Source organism: Salvelinus alpinus, chromosome 6, assembly GCF_045679555.1.
Source record: "Salvelinus alpinus chromosome 6, SLU_Salpinus.1, whole genome shotgun sequence".
Taxonomy (NCBI): Eukaryota; Metazoa; Chordata; class Actinopteri; order Salmoniformes; family Salmonidae; genus Salvelinus; species Salvelinus alpinus.
In genome coordinates, this window is record NC_092091.1 from 25,908,727 (window position 1) to 25,933,731 (window position 25,005).

A 25,005-nucleotide genomic window follows, 5' to 3' on the forward strand; every position below is an offset into this window, starting at 1 on the left:
TGAAGATTTATAATACTATTTATGAGTTTTGTTGACTGCACAATTTGGCGGGTAACTGTATGGCTGCCTTTTGTGGCTGAACGCTGTTCTCAGATTATTAAATATTGTGCTTTTGCCGTAAAGCTTTTTGAAATCTGACACAGAGGTTGCATTAAGAACAAGTGTATCTTTAATTCTATGTAAAACATGTATCTTTCATCAAAGTTTATGATGAGTATTTATGTTATTTGACATGGCTCTCTTTCTCCGGATATTTTGGAGGCATTTTGGAGGCATTGCTGAACATGTAAACTGAGGTTTTTGGATATAAATATGAACTTTATCAAACAAAACATATATGTATTGTGTAACATTAAGTCCTATGAGTGTCAACTGATGAAGATCATCAAAGGTTAGTGATTCATTTTATCTCTATTTCTGGTTTTTGTGACTCCTGTCTTTGGCTGGAAAAATGGCTGTGTTTTTCTGTGATTTTGCGGTGACCTAACATAATCGTTTGTGGTGCTTTCGCTGTAAAGCCTATTTGAAATCGGACACTTTGGTGGGATTAACAACAAGATTACCTTTAAAATAGTATGAGATACATGTATGTTTGAGGAATTTTAATTATGAGATTTCTGTTGTTTGAATTTGGCGCCCTGCACTTTCACTGGCTGTTGTCATATCATTCTGTTAACGGGATTGCAGCCATAAGAAGTTTTAAATGAAATGCATTCATTTAAATGAAATGCATGAGGTGACTACCTCATGAAGCTGGTTGAGAGAATGCCAAGAGTGTGCAAAGTTGTCATCAAGGCAAAGGATGACTACTTTGAAGACTCTCAAATTTAACACTGTTTTGGTTACTACACGATTCCATGTGTTATTTCATAGTGTTCATGTCTTCATTATTATTCTACAAATGTAGAAAATAGTAAAAATAAATAAATTAAATGGAATGAGTAGGTGTGCCCAAACTTTTGACTGGTACTGTTTATTCTCAAAGCACATGAGTATGATGTAACGGTATCAAACTTAGTTTCAGAGAACATCTTACTGAGTTTGGGTGAATAAGGCCAACTTTTTTATTTCATAAAAAGACACACTGAATACAATAGTAATACAGATAATATTTTCCATCAGTCTTGAAACTGAACAGAAAACAGAAAACAGGAACTGGATCTTATCCAAATTACAGCATGAGATTTATATGGAACAGAAATATAAACGCAACATGTAGAGTGTTGGTCCCATGGTCCATGAGCTGAAATAAAAGATCCCAGAAATGTTCCAATAAGTATGCACAAAAAGTTTTTTCTCCCACATTTTGTGCACAAATTTGTTTACATCCCTGCTAGTGAGCATTTCTCCTTTGCCAAGATAATCCATCCACCTAACAGGTGTGGCATTTCAAGAAGCTGATTAAACAGCATGATCTTTACACAGCTACAACTTGTGCTGGGGACAATGAAATGCCACTCTAAAATGTGCAGTTTTGTCACACAACACAACGCCACAAGTTGAGGAAGCATGCAATTGGAATGCTAACTGCAGGAATGTCCACCAGAGCTATTGCCAGAGAATTATATCTTAATTTGTCTACCATAAGCCGCCTCCAACATTGTTTTAGAGAAGTTGGCAGTACGTCCAACCGGCCTCACAACCACAGACCACGTGTAACTACGCCGGCCCAGGACTTCCACATCCGGCTTCTTCACCTGCGGGATCGTCTGAGACCAGCAACCCGGAAAGCTGATGAAACTGTGGGTTTGCATAACCAAAGAATTACTGCACAAACTGTCAGAAACAGTCTCAGGGAAACTCGGCATGCTCATCGTCCTCACCAGGGTCTTGACCTGACTGCATTTCAGTTAACTGACTTCAGTGGGCAAATGCTCACCTTTGATGGCCACTGGCACACTGGAGAAGTGTGCTCTTTACGGATGAATCCCGGTTTCAACTGTACCGGACAGTTGGCAGACAGAGTGTATGGCGTCATGTGGGCGAGCAGTTTGCTGATGTCAACATTGTGAACAGAGTGCCCCATGTTCAAATCAAATCAAATTGTATTTGTCACATGCACCGAATACAACAGTGAAATGCTTACATACATTCCCTTAACCAACAATGCAGTTTTAAGAAAAGTAAAAAATGTAAACATGTAAGTAACAAATAATTAAAGAGCAGCAGTAAAATAACAATAGCGAGGCTGTATACAGCAGGTACCGGTACAGAGACAATGTGTGGGGGCACCGATTAGTCGAGGTAATTGAGGTAATATGTACATGTAGGTAGAGTTAAAGCTCGTTGCTCATCCATCTATTTTATACTTAAATATTCTCATCCCATTCCTCTACTAGATTGTGTGTATTAGGTTTTGTTGTGCAATTGGTTAGACATTAGGTTTTGCTGTGGAATTGTTAGATATCACCTGTTAGATACTGCTGCACTGTCGGATCTAGAAGAATAAGCATTTCGGTACACTTGCAATAACATCTGCTAACCATGTGTATGTGACCAATAAAATTTGATTTGATAGTGACTATGCATAGATAATAAACAGAGAGTAGCAGCAGCGTAAAAGGGGGGGGGGGGGCAATGCAAATAGTTTGGGTAGCAATTTGATTAGCTGTTCAGGAGTCTTATGGCTTGGGGATAGAACCTGTTTAGAAGCCTCTTGGACCTAGACTTGGCGCTCCGGTACCGCTTGCCGTGTGGTAGCAGAGAAAACAGACTGTGACTAGGGTGTCTGGAGTCTTTGACAATTTTCAAGGTCTTCCTCTGACACCGCCTAGTATAGAGGTCATGGGTGGCAGGAAGCTTGGCCCCAGTGATGTACTGGGCCATACACACTACCCTGTGTAGTCGGAGGCCGAGCAGTTGCCATACCAGGCAGTGATGCAACCAGTCAGGATGCTCTCGATGGTGCAGCTGTAGAACTTTTTGAGGATCTGAGGACCCATGCCAAATCTTTTCAGTCTCCAGAGGGGGAATAGGCTTTGTCATACCCTCTTTCCGACTGTCTTGGTGTGTTTGTTGTTGATGTGGACACCAAGGAACTTGAAGCTCTCAACCTGCTCCACTACAGCCCTGTCGATGAGAATGGGGGTGTGCTCAGTCCTCTTTGTTGGCGGTGGGGTTATACTATGGATATGCATAAGCTACTTTCAACGAACACAATTGCATTTTATCGATGGCAATTTGAATGCACAGAGATACCTTGATGAGATCCTGAGGCCAATTGTCGTGCCATTCATTCGCCGCCATTACCTCATGATAATGCACGGCTCCATGTCTCAAGGATCTTTACACAATTCCTGGAAGCTGAAAAATGTCCCAGTTCTTCCATGGCCTGCATACTTACCCGACATGTCACCCATTGAGCATGTTGGGATGCTCTGGATCAACGTGTACGACAGCGTGTTCCAGTTCCCGCCCAATATCCAGTAACTTCACACATCCATTGAAGAGGAGTGGGACAACATTACATAGGCCACAATCAACAGCCTGATCAACTCTATGTGAAGGAGATGTGCCGCACTGCATGAGGCAAATGGTGGTCACACCATTCATACTGACTGGTTTTCTGATCTACGCTCATACTTTTCTTTTAGGTATCTATGACCAACTGATTCATATCTGTATTCCCAGTCATGTGAAATCCATAGATTATGGCCGAATGAATTAATGTCAATTGACTGATTTCCTTATATGAACTGTAACTCATTAAAATTGTTGCATGTTGCGCTTATATTTTTGTTCAGTGTATTTTAACAGAAGCAAAGTTTTTGAGATAGAAGACATTAGGCCTAGATGGCAGTGTATGATTTCATTGCTCAACTTTCTTAACTTCCTCACTTTGGAGACTGAGATGAAATGTGACCTTCAGATCTGCTTCACTGAACACATTTAAAGGAACAATGCAGCCATTTTTATCTCAATATCAAATTATTTCTGGGTAACAATTAAGCACCTTACTGTAATGGTTTTCAATTAAAATGGAAAAAAAAAATGGCTTCTTAGTAAAGAACAATTTCTGAAGCAAGAATTTTGTTAGGACTGTCTGGGAGTGGTCTGAGTGAGGGGCCTGATTGGAGGAGCCTAATGGGTGGGATATGTAACCTGGAAACTAGCTGTTATTGGTCTTTTAAACCCTTACACTCATGGGAATTGGCCTTAATGTAAATGTTTCTGACAGAAGAAATATGGAAAGCATATGCATAACCATGGTAGCAAATAAAAGAGAACAGTTAGTCCAATAATTTTCCCATAAATCTCCTAAGGGCTCTATTTTAACAAACCTAACACAACGGTCAATCTAAGCGCTGGGCGGTAGCGCTATAGGTTCGGGGTTGTGTCCGAAATTGATTTGATGAATGAACAAGTTGTGGGTGTGATGAGGCTTGGCCACTCACTGGCCAATCAGAACGTGCTCCATGGCTATATAAACTCAGCAAAAAAGGAAACGTCCGCTCACTGTCAACTGTGTTTATTTTCAGCAAACTTAACATGTGTAAATATTTGTATGAATATAACAAGATTCAACAACTGAGACATAAACTGAACAAGTTCAACAGAAATTGAATAATGTGTCCCTGAACAAAGGGGGGGTCATAATCAACAGTCAGTATCTGGTGTGGCCACCAGCTGCATTAAGTACTGCAGTGCATCTCCTCCTCATAGACTGCACCAGATTTGCCAGTTCTTGCTGTGAGATGTTACCCCACTCTTCCACCAAGGCACCTGCAAGATCCCGGACATTTCTGGGGGGAATGGCCCTAGCCCTCACCCTCCGATCCAACAGTTCCCAGACGTGCTCAATGGGATTGAGATCCAGGCTCTTCGCTGGCCATTGCAGAACACTGGCATTCCTGTCTTGCAGGAAATCACGCACAGAACGAACAGCATGATTGGGGGCATTGTCATGCTGGAGGGTAATTTCAGAATGAGCCTGCAGGAAGGGTACCACATGAGGGAGGAGGATGTCTTCACTGTAACACACAGCGTTGAGATTGCTTGCAATGACAACAAGCTCAGTCCAATGATGCTGTGACACACCGCCCCAGACTATGACGGACCCTCCACCTCCAAATCGATCCTGCTCCAGAGTGTAACGCTCATTCCTTCGACGATAAAAGCGAATCCGACCATCACTCCCGGTGAGACAAAACTGCGACTTGTCAGTAAAGAGCACTTTTTGCCAGTCCTGTCTGGTCCAGCGACAGTGGGTTTGTGCCCATAGGCGACGTTGTTGCCGGTGATGTCTGGTGAGGACCTGCCTTACAACAGGACTACAAGCCCTCAGCACCAGCCTCTCTCAGCCTATTGCGGACAGTCTGAGCACTGATGGAGGGATTGTGCGTTCCTGGTGTAACTCGGGCAGTTGTTGTTGCCATCTTGTACCTGTCGAGCAGGTGTGATGTTCGGATGTACCGATCCTGTGCAGGTGTTGTTACACGTGGTCTGCCACTGCGAGGATGATTAGCTGTCCTTCCTGTATCCTTGTAGCGCTGTCTTAGGTGCCTCACAATACGGACATTGTAATTTATTGCCCTGGCCACATCTGCAGTCCTCATGCCTCCTTGCAGCATGCCTAAGGCACGTTCACGTAGATGAGCAGGGACCCTGGGCATCTTTCTTTTGGTGTTTTTCAGAGTCAGTAGAAAGGCCCATTTAGTGTCCTAAGTTTTCATAACTGTGACCTTAATTGCCTACCGTCTGTAAGCTGTTAGTGTCTTAACGACCGTTCCACAGGTGCATGATCATTAATTGTTTATTGAACAAGCATGGGAAACAGTGTTTAAACCCTTTACAATGAAGATCTGTGAAGTTATTTGGATTTTTACGAATTATCTTTGAAAGACAGGGTCCTGAAAATGGGACGTTTCTTTTTTTCCTGAGTTTAAGTGGTTGCTTCAAGTTGTGTATTTACAGTCTATTATGTATAGCCTTGGAATCAACTCCTATTCCAATGTTAGTCCGTTATAGTTTGTTAAATAGCTTACAGAAACAAAATAACAAAATATAGACCTGTCCCATCTTTGTTAAATATGTTAACTGAAACCTCTTTGCAGTCCACATTGTTCTAAATCAGTGGTTCCCACACTTTTTATAGTCCCGTACCCCTTCAAACCTCCAGCTGGGTACCCCCTCTAGCACCAGGGTCAGCGCACTCCCAAATGTAGATTTTTTGCCATCATTGTAAGCCTGCCACACACACACTATACGATTCATTTATTAAACATAAGAATGAGTGTGAGTTTGTCACAACACGGCTCGTGGGAAGTGACAAAGAGCTCTTATAGGACCAGGGCACAAATAATAATATAATAATAATCAATAATTGTGCTCTTTATATAACCATCTTACATATAAAACCTTATTCGTTCATCGAAAATTGTGAATAACTCATCACAGGTTAATGAGAAGCGTGTGCTTGAAAGGATGCTCATAACTCTGCAATGCTGGGTTGTATTGGAGAGAGTCTCAGTCTTAAATCAATTTCCACACACAGTCCATGCCTGTATTTAGTTTTCATGCTAGTGAGGACCGATAATCCACTCTCACATAGCTACGTGGTTGCAAAGGGCATCAGTGTTTTAACAGCGCGATTTGCCAAGGCAGGATACTCTGAGCGCAGCCCAATCCAGAAATCTGGCAGTGGCTTCTGATTAAATTACATTTTCACAGAACCGCTTATTGCAATTTCGATGAGGCTCTGTTGTTCAGATATCGGTAAGTGGACAGGGCATGAAAAAGATAACGAATCCAGTTGTTTGTGTCATCCGTTTCGGGAAAGTACGTGCGTAAATGCGCACCCGACTCACTCAGGTGCTTCGCTATATCACATTTGACATTGTCCGTAAACTTGAGTTAATTTGCACACCAAAAATCATACAATGATGGAAAGACCTGTGTGTTGTCCTTCAAAATGCAGACAGAAAAGAGCTCCAACTTCTTAATCATAGCCTCAATTTTGTCCCACACATTGAATATAGTTGCAGAGAGTCCCTGTAATCCTAGATTCAGATCATTCAGGCGAGAAAAAAAATATCACCCAGATAGGCCAGTCGTGTGAGAAACTCGTCATCATGCAAGCGGTCAGACAAGTGAAAATTATGGTCAGTGAAGAAAACTTTAAGCTAGCCTCTCAAAAAAAAACATGTCATTACTTTGCACCTTGATAACCAGCACACTTCTGTATGTTGTAAAAGTGTTACATGGTTTCTGCATAGTGCAGAAAATACACGAGAGTTCAGGGACCTTGCTTTAACAAAGTTGACAATTTTCACTGTAGTGTCCAAAACGTCTTTCAAGCTGTCAGGCATTCCCTTGGCAGCAAGAGCCTCTTGGTGGATGCTGCAGTGTACCCAAGTGGATTCAGGAGCAACTGCTTGCACACACGTTACCACTCCACTATGTCTCCCTGTCATGGCTTTTGCGCCATCAGTACAGATACCAACATGAGCAGGAGCTACATTTGGCTACATACCGACCGTTAGTGGAATTCCCACGAGAGAGTAACGTTTAATGTGATTGGATGTTAATTATTTGACTAGGCGTTGTTATTTCGCTGAACACTAGATGGTTTAATTGTATTTTTTGGCAGTGAAATGAGGCTACCCAGGCATTAAAAAAAACTCACCCAAATGTATAGCCCTGTTGGAAAATATAAATAGACTGTTTGAAAATGCGAAGAAAAAAAAAGTTTTAAAAAAATGATTCATTTTTATTTGGCGTAACCCTGGGGGTACGCGTACCCCAGTTTGGGAATACATGTTCTAAATAATTGCATGGCTTCAATGTTGAAATATAGACCCTATACATAGCATTCACTCTGATATAGGGGCTAGGCCTACTGTAAATTGAATTATGGCTGAGCATGGACATACCAAATGTTGTCAATAAGCAAGATTAAATTCACAAAAAAGAGGGCAAATAATTATATTCAAACTCTAAACAACAACTTCTTTTAAATAGGTTATGTCTAAATACACTTACGGGCCCCATAATTGCTTCCCGTGGGCATTTCATATTAAAACAACCCAGACTATGGAGGGTTTTATGCACATCTAAACTTTTCACAGTAGCTGGACAAAGATACAATATAAAGAGAAAGGGAGGATGTCACTCTTATACTGCTCCCAAATATAATGTTTTATATACATATTGAAACTATCTTACAGATCACATGCATACTTCTCCAGAAGTTGCATTGCATGAGCGCCATGGACTTTATCACCATAAAACCAGGACAGTAGATAATTCTAATAAGTTTGGTTTTAATAAAATTAAACAAAAAACAAGCAAATCTGTTGCCTTTTTTTCAACAACAATAAATACAGGTCAAATGTAATGATATCATAAAATCGGCAGGATTAAAAAGAATACAACGCATTGCTGTTGAACCAGCCTTCGTTACAGTAGGCCTAAGGTAAGTAAAGGGTAGCCTATGGAGGGCTTGGGATTTAAAAATATGAAACGGAAAACAAACAATTGTTACAGGAAAATAACTTCTAAATAGAAGGTTCGCCGGGATTCACTGAGGTTCTCATCTCTTATTTCATAATGGGCATGGACACATGTAGCCTACATCATGGAGGGAGTTTTACGCAAGTCCAAGCATGGCTAAAATAATGCAGGCCTGACTACAATACATAGATAAAAATGGAAATGTTAGCTCACTGCTTTGCTCCTCTCAAACTTGATATTTTATTAATAAAGCTTTGGTGATTACACTTTATTTCCAAGCGGTCTCACGAGCCAAACTAGCCTACTTGATTAAATTGGTCAGGCAAAAAGTAAAACAGCCTTCCTTGAGAGGAGGGGAGGCTATGCTTGTTTTTTTATTGAATAAAACTAAATGGGGAAAAACATTAATGTTTTATGTTTCTAAATACGAAGTATACAGGCACCAAAAGCACATCTTGTTCCATGCCCATATGGGCAGTGTGCGTCATGGTTGGATAGGTATTTCCGCAGTCAAAATTAATGCCTTAACCAACTGCGTTACCACTGCAACAAGCTTTTGGTTAGTCTTAAATATCCCTACCAGCGCTGCCTGAAATTAGCACTTTGGATCATGTGTTTAAGGACACGCCTCAAATATTTCCATCCCTCCCATCTGAGCGAAAGCATGCTGATGTCAGACAGGTAAATTACCAAACCTGGCATTAGGGCTGGAAAATGCCAGTGCACCAGTTTTTACATGATGAAATTGCAAACTAACTCAATGAGTCACATGATGAAATACCAGCCAAAACAGGGACTGATTTCAATTCCCATTGCCAGTGTGATGGCAGGGAGAGGGAATGAAAATTAGAGGCTAGCTGGAGCCACTGGTGTTAAGCACAATTGTTGTTGCTGAAAGAGGACATTATTGGAAATGGCTTTCGTACCGTGTGCATCCCTGTTGAATAGCTTTCGTATCTCTGAGGCTAGCAATGATTTCCTCCGGTTTCCCTCAAACTATTCCATCATTGTGAAGGGGATATATAGCATCTGAATATCTTCTCCGCCTCCCCTCCCTCCTAAATAGAGCAGAATCTATAGAATTAGAGCCATGACCTTGGGGAATAGGATGCAATGCTGCTGATGTAATCAACTAAATTATGGGGGAAAAAGATAAAGGATGAAATAATAAACATACATGATGACAGAATGACAGTGAGTTATCTCCTGATGATTTGTAAAAGTCCAAAACAGTGAGCACCCTTCAGTGTGTTCACCACCTTAACACTGCATCCTTAATAAGAAGCTAGAAAAACCCATCAGGTTACAAAACCAATTCTCCATAGCTCCAGGGATCTTCTCTCCTCTGCTATCACTGAATGAGATGTCTTTCACTACACTCTATATTCTTTAGAGACAACACAATCTGCATAATCAAATCAAGCTCACTGAAATAAAAATGTGTCTTCGAATTGGAAAAACTAGCCAGTACCTATGAGTAGAAAGGCTAAAAGTATTTGAGCACATACAGCATAGTGCCTTCAGAAAGTATTCACACCCTTTGACTTTTTCCACATTTTGTTGTGTTACAGCCTGAATTCAAAATTGATTCAATATTTTTTACCTCACCCATCTACACACAATACCCCATAATGACACTTTTGCAGATTTATTGAAAATGAAATACAGAAATATCTAATTTATATAAGTATTCACACCCTAGAGTCAATACATGTTAGAATCACCTTTGGGAAATATTACAGCGGTTAGTCTTTCTGGTTAAGTCTGGGTAAGAGCTTTGTACCCCTGGATTGTACAATATTTGCACATTACTATCTTCAAAACTCTTCAAGCTTTGTCAAATTGGTTGTTGATCATTGCTAGACAGTGTTGCCATAGATTTTCAAGCAGATTTAAGTAAAAGCTGTAACTACAAATGCTAAACTCAGGAACATTCAATGTCATCTTGATAAGCAACTCCAGTGTATATTTGGCCTTATGTTTTAGGTTATTCTCCTGCTGAAAGGTGCATTTGTCTCCCAGGAAAATAGACTGAAGCAGGTTTTCCAAATATTGTACAATCCAGGTGTGCAAAGCTCTTAGAGACTTACCCAGAAAGACTCACAGCTGTAGTCGCTGCCAAAGGCGATTCTAACATGTATTGGCCAAGTGGTGTGAATACTTACGTAAATGAGATATTTATGTATTTCATTTTAATTACATTTGTAGAAAAAAATCTAAAAACATGTTTTTACTTTGTCATTATGGGGTTTTGTGTGTAGATGGGTGAGAGGAAAAAATATATTTAACAAAACATTTTATTCAGGCTGTTACACAACAAAATGTGGAATAAGTCAAGGGGTATGAATACTTTCTGAAGGCACTGTAGCTATTAAGTTCTTATCAAGTCTACAAGAGTATTGGACCTTATTGGAATGTCAAACAATAAAACACAATACTGTGTGCATTTTCAAGACAAAGTGGAACAAAAACCTTGTGCCCTCTGTTACTTCCAACATAATAGTTTAATAATTCAGGACTGGTTAAATGACTGAGAAACAGTCAAAGTAAAGGAGGGGAATAAAGATCGAGATAAAGAAAGGCAGCGTGAGCCTGCAGTAACCAATATGTCTGTGGAAATGCTGCAGCTTTACAGGGCCCATCCATTAGGAGGAACTGCTGTTCTGCTGTACATTAAAAGGCATTTCCACCATCTCCTCAGTTCACAGGCTCTATCACCAGGGAGGTGGAACTGTCACGTGTCCTTCAAGCCAACCACAAGTAACCCTACACATGTAAATGTAACACATTTGTCAATACAGCTGGTGATATCTTATACATTTCTTATAATGTACAAACAGTAGAATGCAATAGAGAGCTGTCAGTGTATGCCTACATATTATACATAGGCAGTGGTTAAACTGGGATTTGGGAGATGGGGGGGGCCCTAGTTCAGGGACATGCGGGGAGATGGGATTTTGTAAAAAATTCACTAACCTAAAGAATATACAAGAAAAGTACATATGATAGCATACTACAGGCTATTTATTATAGGGGAATTTCACCCTGGGGGAGCCCTGGGATTGTTTTGGGATTGTTTTTCATGTCCAAGGGATTTCTAGGTCAGTGAGATGTGTTTCAGACATCATTGGCCACGAAGAGAGTGGGACTGGGCTTCACGCGCCGAACGATACACCCTATGACAACTTCCGGTGTATTGGGAGGGTGAGATCTGAAAATAAATGTAGTCCTGCTTTTTGGCATTTCGTGAAACCTCTATGTGATACTGATCGCACTGTACATTTTTTGGTGTGTAAATAAGGCTGTCCTTGTTTGATAGAGCCATTGGATGTCTTCCAGCGATGTTCCTATCGGCAGATTCATTGCTAATTATACAAGGCGACACATATTTTCCAGTTTCTGAAAGACTACAACTTGTGTGGGGCAGTGCTTCATGCTCTGGCCCTGTCACTCCCCCAAGGCGGGCTTTTTTGAAAGGGAGGCGGACACTAACAAAATAAATAATTTGTGCAAAACTGAAAGAACTAACCAGACCGCAATGGCTTAAAGTGATTCCTTTCATCAACACGAATTTGACTATGGAGCATTTTTCATGTTCTATTTGCTACATGGTGAAATTCAACCATATGTTTCAGGAAACTAGGCGTATGTCGCGGGTCACTACTTCACAGGAGAGCCATTTGAATGTAAACTTTTTTATTTTATAAAAATTTGTTTTTTGGCAGAAATACCTTCTCGAACATGTGAACTTTCATGTGCCTTAATAACAAACTTGTATGTCATCTGTAAATACGAATACAATTGTTAAATTACAAACCTAGTTGGTTTAGCCACAGAAAAAGTCAGCAACCTTCCCACTAGCCATTGATTGGCTGAGATAATGAGTGGGCTGGACATGCCGAGAGATGAGTTTGGATTGGTCTGCCATAAAGCATGCTTCTGTCTATATGAGCTGGTCAGCATGTCTAGGTAATCCTCTCTAACGCAGCTTTTTTTAACGTATTGCGTAGTAAAACTGCATAAGCCTAATGTCAAGCTAAAGTGTACTGTTAGCTAGCTAACGTTAGCTGGCTGGCTCGCTATCTAACGTTATGTGTATGCTCTCCACTTTCTGGAGGACCGAGTTTTGAAATCAGCGAAATTTCGAGTATGATAGCTAAGGAGATGGAGAAAACACCTGTCTCCTGATCTCTCTGGATCTCCTCTCCTTTAATTTATGACAGGGTGTGAGCTGTCAAACTGGCCCAGTTCCCTCCTCCCTTCTGTGGGTTAGAGAAGGTCTGATTTGTCCAATTGGGTCATGACAGCCATATCTTCCTATTAGGCTATATATTGTTCTAAATGTAATCTCTGTACCTGTACACATGGAAGCCTACCCTAATGTAGATGTTATGCTGACACAGTTCAACTGTAGTTCAAACTGTACAATAGAGTATCATGTATTACCTTTTTTTGTCTTACTGACAATACTGTGTGGTGCCTGGGCTTCTTCCTGGAGTGGATTCTAGATACAGAGAAACAGAATTATTGAATTATAATTTTTTTCAAAACTAATTCATCATTGGATAACATGCTGTTGATTCCATCCCAACCCAAAGTATGTCATATCTGTCTAGGCACCAACTAATTATGTGCTTTATCTGCGCAGACTAATAATATAGTTGAACATTTGGCAAAGAGACCCCTCCTTAGTCCTTATGTTTAATTAATTTGGTAAATGTAATTCTAGGTTTTTATTGTTCCAGATATATTTAACGATACTGGGATTAGCTTTCTGAAAAAAGGACTGAGATGTGTCAGGGAATATTTTGAAATAGATTGTTTAATTGAGGGAGGATGTTCATTTGGACTACATTAATCACGCCAAAAACAAAAAGTTTGATAAAACAGACCAGTTTGCCAGATCCTGCTTAATTTTTGTGAGCAAAGGCACATCATTTGAAGAGAACTGGTCTTTAAGGTCCGGTGTGACATACTGTATATGCCCAAGTATTTGAAAGCCCGTTTCGGCCAATCGGAATGGGGATATTGATTATAAATGGATGGTAGAGGGGATAAAGGTAAAGCCATGGATTTCCACACTTTATTTTGTACCCTGACAGGCTACCATATATATCAGATATGCAATGGTGTAAAGTACTTAAGTAAAAAATACTTGAAAGCAGTAATTAAAAACGTTTTTGTGGTATCTGTCATTTACTTTCCATATTTTTAACTACTTTTATTTTTACTTCACTACATGTCTTCAGAAAATAACGTACTTTTTACTCCATACATTTTCCCTGACACACAAAAGTACTTGTCACATTTTGAAATCTTAGCAGGACAGGAACATGGTTCAATTCACACACTTATCAAGAGAACATCCCACATATGCTTTGTTGGAGTGTGCCCCTAGCTATCCGTGAAAATCCGGTCGGTTTGCTTAATATAAGGATTTTGAAATTATTTAAACTTTTACTTTTGATACTTAAAGTATAAAACTTTTACTCAAGTGGTATTTTACTTTTAATTGGGTCATTTTGTATTAAGGTATCTTTACTTTGAATCAAGTATGACAATTGGGTACTTTTTCCACCACTGCATATACACTACAAGACCAATGTGTACACCTGCTCATCGAACATCTCATTCCAAAATCATGGGCATTAATATGTAGTTGGTCCTCCCTTTGATGCTATAACAGCAGCCACTCTTCTAGGAAGGATTTCCACTAGATGTTGGAACATTGCTGCGGGGACTTGCTTCCATTCAGCCACAACAGCATTAGTGAGGTCGGGCACTGATGTTGGGCGATTAGGCCTGGCTAATAGTCGGCGTTCCAATTCATCCCAAAGGTGTTCGATTGAGTTGAGGTCAGGGCTCTGTGCAGGCCAGTCAAGTTCTTCCACACCATGCTGAAACAGGAAATGGGCCTTCCCCAAACTGTTGCCACAAAGTTGGAAGCACAGAATCATCTAGAATGTCATTGTATGCTGTAGAGTTGAGATTTCCCTTCACTGAAACTAAGGTGCCTAGCCCAAACCATGACAAACAACACCAGACCATTATTCCTCCTCCACCAAACTTTAGAGTTGGCACTATGCATTCGGGCAGGTAGCATTCTCCTGGCATCCGCCAAACACAGATTCGTCTGACGGACTGCCAGATGGTGAAGCGTGATTCATCACTCCAGAGAACGTGTTTCCACTGCGCCAGAGTCCAATGGCGGCTAGCTTTACATCACTACAGTCGACGCTTGGAATTGTTCATGGTGATCTTAGGCTTGTGTGCGGCTGCTCTGCAATGGAAACCCATTTCATTAAGCTCCAGGCAAACAGTTATTGTGGTGACGTTGCTTCCAGAGGTAGTTTGGAACTCAGTAGTGGGTGTTGCAACCGAGCAGACGTGCAAAGCTCTTCAGCATTCGGCGGTCCCGTTCTGTGAGCTTGTATGGCATACCACCTCAAAGCTGAGCCGTTGTGGCTCCTAGACGTTTCCACTTCACAATAACTGCAATAAAAGTTGACCGGGGCAGCTCTGGCAGGACAGAAATCTGAGGAACTTACTTGTTGGAAAGGTGGCATCCTACTGTATGACGGTGCCACATTGAAAGTTGCTTTTTTCTATATTTTCACTATTTTCTACATTGTAGAATAATAGTGAAGACATCAAAATTACGAAATAACACATGGAATCATGTAGTAACCAAAAAAGTGTTAAACAAATCAAAATATATTTTAGATTCTTCAAAGTAGCCACCCTTCGCCTTGACAGCTTGATGTCTTCACTATTATTATACGATGCAGAAGATAGTAAAAATAAAGAGAAACCCTTGAGTGAGTAGGTGTGTCCAAACCTTTCACTGATAATGTACATTCAGAAAGTATTCGGACATCTTCACTCTTTCCACATTTTGTTACGTTACAACCTTATTCTAAAATGGATTAAATAGTTCCCCCCCCCCCCAATCTACACACAATATATGATAATGACCAAGGAAAAACTTGTTTTTAGATTTTATTGCAAATAAAAAACTGAAATATCACATTTACATAAGTTTTCAGACCATTTACTCAGAAGCACTTTTGGCAGCGATTACAGCCTTGATTATTCTTGGCTATGACGCTACAAGCTTGGCACACCTGTATTTGAGGAGTTTCTCCCATTCTTCTCTGCAGATCCTCTCAAGCTCTGTCAGGTTAGAGCGGGAGCATCACTGCAAAGCTATTTTCAGGTCGCTCCAGAGATGTTCGATCGGGTTCAAGTCCGGGCTCTGGCTGGGCCAATCAAGAACATTCAGACTTTTCCCGAAGCCACTCCTGCGTTGTCTTGGCAGTGTGCTTAGGGTAGTTGTCCTGTCGGAAGGTGAACCTTCACCCTAGTCTGAGGTCCTGAGTGCTCTGGAGCAGGTTATCATAAAGGATCTCTCTGTACTTTTCTCCGTTCATTTTCCCTCGATCCTGACTAGCCTCGCAGTGCCTGCCGCTGAAAAACATCCCCACAGCATGATGCTGCCATCACCATGCTTCACCGTAGGGATGGTGCCAGGTTCCCTCCAGACATGACGCTTGGCATTCAGGCCTAAGAGTTCAATCTTGGTTTCATCAGACCAGAGAATCTGGTTTCTCATGGTCTGAGAGTCCTTTAGGTGCCTTTTGGCAAACTCCAATCGGGCTGTCATGTGCCTTTTACTGAGGAGGCTTCCGTCTGGCCACTCTACCATAAAGGCCTGATTGGTGGAGTGCTGTAGAGCTGGTTGACCTTCTGGATGGTTCTCCGATCTCCACAGAGGAACTCCGGAGCTCTGTCAGAGTGACCATCGGGTTCTTGGTCACCCTCCTGACCAATGCCCTTCTCCCACGATTGTTCAGTTTGGCCGGGCGGACAGCTCTTGGAAGAGTCTTGGTGGTTCCAAACTTCTTCCATATAAGAATGATGGAGGCCACTGTGTTCTTGGGGACCTTCAATACTGCAGAAATGTGTTGGTACCCTTTCCCAGATCTGTGCCTCGACACAATCCTGTCTCGGAGGCTCTACGGACAATTCCTTCGACCTCATGGCTTGGTTTTTGCTCTGACATGCACTGTCAACTGTGGGACCTTATAAAGATAGTTATGTGCCTTTCCAAATCATGCCCAATCAATTGAATTTACCACAGGTGGACTCCAATCAAGCTGTAGAAACATCTCAAGGATCACTATTTGACCAATCAGGACCTGTATACGACTGCGTGTCAAATAATAATTTAACGCGTTCATAAATTTTTTACGTAGTTATTACACATTGATTAGACTATCACTCGTATTTTATGTCACAACAATTATTGGTACGTATGATATGATGCTGGTAAAGTGCTGGTCATTTTTTTAAAAGCTAGCTAGCTATATGGATGCAAACGATGTAGTTCTTCCCCCAAAACATAGCAAAACGACATTTGTTTCAGTAGCTATATAGTTAGCTAACTATAAAGCTAGGTGTCATCTAAAATAACCCTAATTTATAAGACAGTTCTTATTTGATTAATGGTGGTCGGACCCATCTATGTGAAGCTAGCCACAATAAGGATTACCCACAATAGTGGACTTTGCGGTTAGCCTTCAAAATAAAAGTATGGCATAATTCTACTATTTGTATTCATTTGCGTCACTGTCAATGACACTTTTATTTTGAAGGCAAAGCGCAAATTCCACTATTGTGCCAATCCTTATTGTGGCTAGCTTCACAACACATAACCCGGTCTGGTCGAGCCTCACAAGCCAGATAAAGCTAGCTGGCTGCTTAAAACGTTAGCTTTGGGCAACAGGGTTAAATAGCTGGCTAGCTATTTATTTTCATGAACTGAAGTTCAATTTCAATAGGTGAACAAGTGGAAACCTAGCTAATACTTACTCAGAAGGATTCTTAAATCATTGCTAAGAATAATGAAAATTACTGCAGTTTCTACTGGTCATTGTTTTCAGACTGGTTGTATTGGTGCTAGCTAGGTACCTAGCTAAAGCTAGCTACCCCAGAAGTTGCAGTTGAAAAAATTATGCTTTATTACGAAAGCGGTATTGTAAACACATCGTTCGTGGCCGGTAGGACATCATCTGAAAAATAGCGCACTTGGTAGTGTGAACCGGTGCTCGACCAGTCGGTGAAAGCCAACATCACCCACGACAGAGAACGATTGATTGTCAAGGGCAATGAATTCCATTATCTTGGCTTAAATGGATTTCGATTTTGAGTTGTCTTGCTGAAATGTTCTTACTATTTCAAATGACTGCTCGACTTGTTGACTGCTCAAGCCACACAGCAGACATTGTGGGCTAGGTTAGGATTGCTGTTTTGCCCATGTAGAGCAAAATTTTACGTTGCATCATTACGTCCTGTACCTACGTTATATAGGTATGCATGGTAGCTTTGACATCGGTTTTTAACATCGGCGTTAAACTAGACATCGGGCCGATACCGATGTTGGCATTTTTAGCTAATATCGTCCGATTCCGATACGTTCACCGATATATATCGTGCATTTCTAAAACAAACTACACGCATGGTATGTATTTTTATGGGGCACATGTCATACAAACTACATTCAAAAGTTTGTTTTATAAAATTAAGAATTTCAAATGTCATGATGTATCCTTGTGTGTAGCAATTTCACATACATTTTTTGTTATTGAGACAAAGCCTTTTCATTGTTAAAATAGGCCTATGATATTATTTTCCTTAAATGAATACTCTCACAATATTCTAATACTAACGTCCATTCGGATAGTTGAATAACCGTGCCCATCCCTAGTTTGGATATGTATAAAAGCAAATCATAAGCAAATGAGATTCTATGTTCTTCATCTCTCACGGAAATGCCTCGTGTCCTTATTGCCTCAGCCATGGTTCTATGACCAATGAGAACAGTCCAGGCAACAGAGGACAGCGTTGGCGACAACCCCTACCGATAGAAAATCTTTCTGATAGTTTACCATTTGTGTTAACTGTTGATGATGGATCAGAGTACAGTAATTTTACTAAATTAATAAAATGGTAACCCAGATTCACCTTTTCTAGTGCAGCGAACAAGAATTCTCCCTCAACTCTGTCCAAAGTGTCACGCCCTGACCTTAGTTCCTTTTTTATGTCTCTATTTTGGTTTGGTCAGGGCGTGAGTTGGGGTGGGCATTCTATGTTTTCTATTTCTATGTGTTTGGCCTGGTATGGTTCCCAATCAGAGGCAGCTGTCTATCGTTGTCTCTGATTGAGAACCATACTTAGGTAGCCTTTTCCCACCTGGTGTTTGTGAGTAGTTGTTTTCTGTTTTGTGTGTCTGCACCAGCCAGAACTGTTTCGGTCGTTATCTTTGTTATTTTTGTTATTTCAGTGTTCATTTAATAAATATGGACACGTACCACGCTGCACCTTGGTCCTCTCCTTCCAACAGCCGTTACAGAACTACCCACCACCAAAAGACCAAGCAGCGTGGTGAAAGGGACTCCTGGACAGGTGAGCAGCACTATTTGGACTATGAGACAACCTGGGAGGAGGTAGAAAGGTGGTCGGTCGACCCAGGGAGAGTGCCGGAGCCCGCCTGGGATTCTCTGGAACAGTGCGAGGAGGGATACCAGAGAATGGAGTTGGCGACACGAACATGGCTGGCAAGGAAGCCCGAGAGGCAGCCCCAGACATTTTTTTGGGGGGGGGGGGGGGGGGCACGGGGTGATTGGCGGAGTCAGGTAGGAGACCTGAGCCAACTCTCCGTGCTTACCGTGGCGAGCGTCGTACTGGTCAGGCACCGTGTTATGCGGTGGAGCGCACGGTGTCTCCAGTACGTGTTCTTAGCCCGGTGCGTTATATCCCAGCGCCTCGCATCAGCCTGGCGAGAGTGGGCATCGAGCCAGGACGGAGTGTGCCAGCCTTGCTCTCCAGACCTCCAGTACATCTCTACGGCCCAGGATATCCTGCGCCGGCTCTGTGCACTGTCTCCAGTGCGTCTGCACAGCCCAGTGCGTCCTGTGCCTGCGCCCAGCACGTGCAGGGCCAAAGTCACCATCCAGCCAGGACGGGTGGGCAGGCTCTTTGCTCGAGACCTCCAGTGCGCCTCCACGGCCCAGTGTATCCGATGCCTCGGCCAAGGACAAGGCCTCCTGCATGTCTCCCCAGCCTGGTGAGTCCTGTGCCTTCTCCCAGAGCCAGGCCTCCTGTGTGTCTCTCCACTCCTGTGATGATCCGTGGCAAGAAGCCTCCAGTGAGGAGTTCCTGTCCGGAGCTGCCAGAGTCGCCCTCCTGTCCGGAGCTGCCAGAGTCGCCCTCCTGTCCGGAGCTGCCAGAGTCGCCCTCCTGTCCGGAGCTGCCAGAGTCGCCCTCCTGTCCGGAGCTGCCAGAGTCGCCCTCCTGTCCGGAGCTGCCAGAGTCGCCCTCCTGTTCCGGGGCCCGCTGCGAGGGTCCCCAGTCCGGGGTCGGTGGCGAGGGTCCTCGCTCTAGAGGCGCCACCTAAGTGGGCCAAGCCAGAGGTGGAGCGGGGTCTACGTCCCTCACCAGAGCCGCCACCGCGGTGAAATGCCCATCCAGACCCTCCCCTATAGGTTCAGGTTTTGCGACCGGAGTCCGCACCTTTGGGGGGGGGGTACTGTCACGCACTGACCTTAGTTCCTTTATGTCTCGATTTTGGTTTGGTCAGGGCGTGAGTTGGGGTGGGCATTCTATGTGTTTTTCTATGTTTTCTATTTCTATGTGTTTGGCCTGGTATGGTTCCCAATCAGAGGCAGCTGTCTATCGTTGTCTCTGATTGAGAACCATACTTAGGTAGCCTTTTCCCACTTGGTGTTTGTGGGTAGTTGTTTTGTGTGTCTGCACCAGCCAGAACTGTTTCGGTCGTTATCTTTGTTATTTTTGTTATTTTATTGTTCATTTAATAAATATGGACACGTACCACGCTGCACCTTGGTCCTCTCCTTACAACAGCCGTTACACAAAGGCGTCTTTATTCCTGCCAAGAATGTTTATGTTATTCAAAGTGCATCTTACTTAGAGCAGATTGGTCTAAACTTAGAGCACTCTAATGGATTTTTGTGTTTTTTTTAGTAACAAGCTCATTTAGTCAATTTTCTTTCAAATATATCATTAAGAACAGGCATAAAGATATGCCATATTTCAGGCCGAAACTTCTTAGCCATCTAGACCAGTTGGTTTTCCAGAGGACATTGCCTTAATAGCTTCCCAAACCTCTTCAGAAGTAAAGGGGGCATTCAATCTAGGCTCTTCCGATATAGTAGGTAAAGTGATCTTATTCAGAAATGTTGTGATTTCGTCAGTCGCTCCTGTATATTGAGAAGTATAAAAGATTTATAGAAGTTACCAAATGTATTATTGATAAGCAATAGATCATAAGTAGTGGAGCCATCTGCCATCCTTATAGACTTAATAGATATTTCACTCTATTATTTTTTAAGTTGGTGCAAGTAGACGGCCTGGCTCTCATTTGGTCATAGGTGCAGGGTCTCGGCCCCGGCCCAATTTAACCCCTGTACATAAGCTACATTTCATTGGCGGGCCTGAATTTGTCATGACTGTAACTAGCCATTCATGCATTTTCTGTCACCATTTTTTTATTTGACCCCTTTTCTCCCCAATTTCGTGGTATCCAATTGGTAGTTAGTCTTGTCTCATCGCTGCAACTCCCATACGGACTCAGGAGAAGCGAAGATCGAGAGCCGTGAGTCCTCCAAGCTACTCCAAAACACGACCCAACCAAGTCGCACTGCTTCTTGACCCGGAAGCCAGCCACACTAATGTGTCGGAGGAAACACTGTACACCTGGCGACCGTGTCAGCGTGCATGCGCCCGGCCCGCCACAGGAGTCGCTAGAGCACGATGGGACAAGGACATCCCTGCCGGGTAAACCCTCCCCTAACCCGGGCGACGCTTGGCCAATTGTGCGCCGCCCCATTGGTCTCCAGGTCGTGGCCGGCTGCGACAGAGCCTGGGAGGCTTTCTGTCACTATTTGAGAGAACCTCAGCAAGGTACCATGCAATACAGTAGAAGCCGGAAGTTTACATACACCTTAGCCAAATACATTTAAACTCTGTTTTTCACAATTCCTGACATTTAATACTTGTAAAAATTCCCTGTTTTAGGTCAGTTAGGATCACCAGTTTATTTTAAAAATGTGAAATGTCAAAATAATAGTAGAGCATGAGTTATTTCAGCTTTTATTTCTTTCATCACATTGCCAGTGGGTCAGAAGTTTACATACACTCAATTAGTATTTGGTAGCATTGCCTTTAAATTGTTTAACTTGGGTCAAACGTTTCAGGTAGCCTTCCACAAGCTTCCCAGAATAAGTTGGGTGAATTTTGGCCCGTTCCTCCTGACAGAGCTGGTGTAACTGAGTCAGGTTTGTGGGCCTCCTTGCACACACACACTTTTTCAGTTCTGTCTACAGGATTGAGGTCAGGGCTTTGTGATGGCCACTCCAATACCTTGACTTTGTTGTCCTTTGGCCATTTTGCAACAACTTTGGAAGTATGCTTGGGGTCATTGTCCAATTGGAAGACCCATTTGCCATCTATTTTGTTAAGTGCACCAGTCCCTCCTGCAGCAAAGCACCCCCCAAAACATGATGCTGCCACCCCCGTGCTTCACGTTTGGGATGGTGTTTTTTGGCTTGCAAGCATCCCCCGTTTTCCTCCAAACATAACGATGATCATTATGGCCAAACAGTAAAAATGTTGTTTCATCAGACCAGAGGACATTTCTCCAAAAAGTACGATCTTTGTCCCCATGTGCAGTTGCAAACCGTAGTCTGGCTTTTTTATGGCGGTTTTGGAGCAGTGGCTTCTTCCTTGCTGAGAGCCCTTTCAGGTTATGTCGATATACGACTCGTTTTACTGTGGATATTTATACACACTTTTGTACCCGTTTCCTCCAGCATCTTCACAAGGTCCTTTGCTGTTGTTCTGGGATTGATTTGCACTTTTCGCACCAAAGTATGTTCATCTCTAGGAGACAGAACGCGTCTCCTTCCTGAGCGGTATGACGGCTGTGTGGTCCCATGGTGTTTATACTTGCGTACTATTGTTTATACAGATGAACGTGGTACCTTCAGGCGTTTGGAAATTGCTGGATGAACCAGACTTGTGGAGGTCTTTAAAAAAAATATTGGCTGATTTCTTTTGATTTTCCCATGATGTCAAGCAGAGGCACTGAGTTTGAAGATAGGCCTTGAAATACATCCACAGGTACACCTCCAAATGACTGAAATTATGTAAATTAGCCTATCAGAAACTTCTAAAGCCATAAGCTGTTTGAAGGCAAAGTCAACTTAACGTATATAAACTTCTGACTCACTGGAATTGTGATAGAGTGAAATAATCTGTCTGTAAAGAATTGTTGGAAAAATTACTTGTGTCATGCACAAAGATGTCCTAACCGACTTGACAAAACTGTGGTTAAAAAACTAGTTTTAATGACTCCAACCTAAGTGTATGTAAAATTCCAACTTCAACTGTAGGCATATGTATTATTCTTTTTTTTAACCTTTATTTAACTAGGCAAGTCAGTTAAGAACAAATTCTTATTTACAATGATGGCCTACCCCGGCCAAACCCGGACGGGATTCATAATAAATACAAATACAAATACTCCCAATGACTGCCGGATGTGATACAGCCTGGATTCGAACCAGGGACTGAGATGCAGTGACTTAGACCGCCGCGCCACTCGGGAACCCAGTATCCTTCATACACTGCCCACACTGCCTGCTTAGGATTTAATCAAACAACTTAGCTGATGGATTCTACAGAGGGGGATGCCTGGCAACTCAAATCAAGATGAAACTGTTGTCAACACAGTGAAGAGGACAAAGAGTATGTTAGCTTTACCAGATTGAATTAAGGTGAATCCCTCAAGATAGAGATTCATTCAGCATACATATTGTTTAGATGAGCAGAACTGTATTGATGTTCTGTATTCCCAATCATATTACTCTTCTTTACCGAGCTAATTCCATTCCGTTACAGGCGGTTCACAACTCAGTTCATAATTACCACAATACCGAATTACTATGTAACTTGCTAAAGTAATTGGATTACAGCGACAAACAGAGCTGTGTTATTATAGCATAAATCCATCATACGAGGTTCCCACAGTTGGGTGCATGAGGAAACAACAATATGTTTTAAATAAACATCCAGATAAGACAACAAAATCTGCAATAAAGTTAAAGTCCTACTCCATTTTCCATTTCAGCTCATCAACTGATTTACTTAAAGTGGGGCTAAACTTCCTGATTCAGCCTTGTTTCAATACTCCTCATTAGGAATGAATGAGATTTGGGTTTTGGAGGCATGCGTAGACCTGGGTGTCTCTTGTGTGTGTGTTCGAACGTGTGAAGCGCTTGTACTTTCAAAAAACAGTACACACTTAGTCACTCACCCTTCTAGATAACTTAGTAAAATAGTCTAACCTTGTGTCTGGAAATAGCCTAGACTAGCTAGTAAGCTAGCCAACTTCTTTCGCCAATTAGCGTCAGTCGGTAGGTGTGCGACCGAGGCAAAGTTGGTTTGTCTTTGGATATCCTATCTGTGGAGATAGTTAGGGTCCGTCAAAAAATGTAAATTGGATAATATTTTCATTTTGCATACCTTTAAGTCTCATTCAATGTTTTCAATATTTACATTTCTACAATTGATAGTTGGTTTGAGATTTTTAAGTCATTGAAATTTGGAGCTAACATTTTTTCATATTGTCCCAAGTACATAATATACAGACGGTCCTTAACTATCCCCATAGGGATATTGAATGTCAAACCAAATTGACCATGGGCATTACGATCGGGTCCCGTGCAGCTGTGCTCCGAACGTATGATTCCTTGGGTGCTGCCAGCTGTGGGCAGGATTGAAATAAACACAACCCAAGGAAAACTGTTAAGGTATGCGTAACATACATTCTGTGACATACAATTTTTTCCTAATTATCTCAGTTTTGGACGAGACTGACCTTATGACCAAAATTATGTTATTTACACTTTATAGTACATTTTGACACTAGAATAAATGTTTCTGACTCATATCGATGCCACATTTATTTATGTATTTTTATTTAACATTTATTTAACTAGGCAAGTCATTTAAGAACTTAAACTTATTTACAATGACGGCCTGCCAAAAAGAAAAAGGCCTCCTGCTGGGATAAAACATTTTAATATAGGACAAAACACACATTACGACAAGAGAGACACCACAACACTATATACTGTAAATATACCTAAGACAACAACATAGCATGGCAGAAACGCATGGTAGCTACACAACATGGCAGCAGCACAAAACATGGTACAAACATTAATGGGCACAGACAATAGCACAAAGGCAAGAAGATAGAGACAACAATACATCACACGAAGCAGCCACAACGGTCAGTAAGAATGTCCATGATTGAGTCATGATTGCATTTTATTTGTAAGTATTTTTTTATTGAACCTTTATTTAACTAGGCAAGTCAAATTGTGATTTACAATGACGGCCTACCCCGGCCAAACCCTAACCTGGACAACGCTGGGCCAACTGTGCGCCTCCCTATGGGACTCCCAATCA

The 25,005-nt window shown here is 42.0% G+C and overlaps 1 protein-coding gene across 3 annotated transcripts in view; it reads right to left on the bottom strand.

Moving 5' to 3' along the window:
* LOC139578450 (cytosolic carboxypeptidase 6-like) overlaps window positions 1-25,005 on the bottom strand; it is a 472,772-nt gene that overhangs the window by 367,067 nt on the left and 80,700 nt on the right. The window contains exon 4 of one of the 3 annotated variants that reach the window (XM_071406040.1): window positions 12,898-12,955. The exons of the other annotated variants lie outside the window; for them this stretch is intronic. Within the exon in view, the coding sequence (XP_071262141.1) occupies window positions 12,898-12,955 (58 nt within the window). The remainder of the gene's footprint in view (window positions 1-12,897; window positions 12,956-25,005) is intronic. 3 annotated transcript variants of the gene reach the window in all.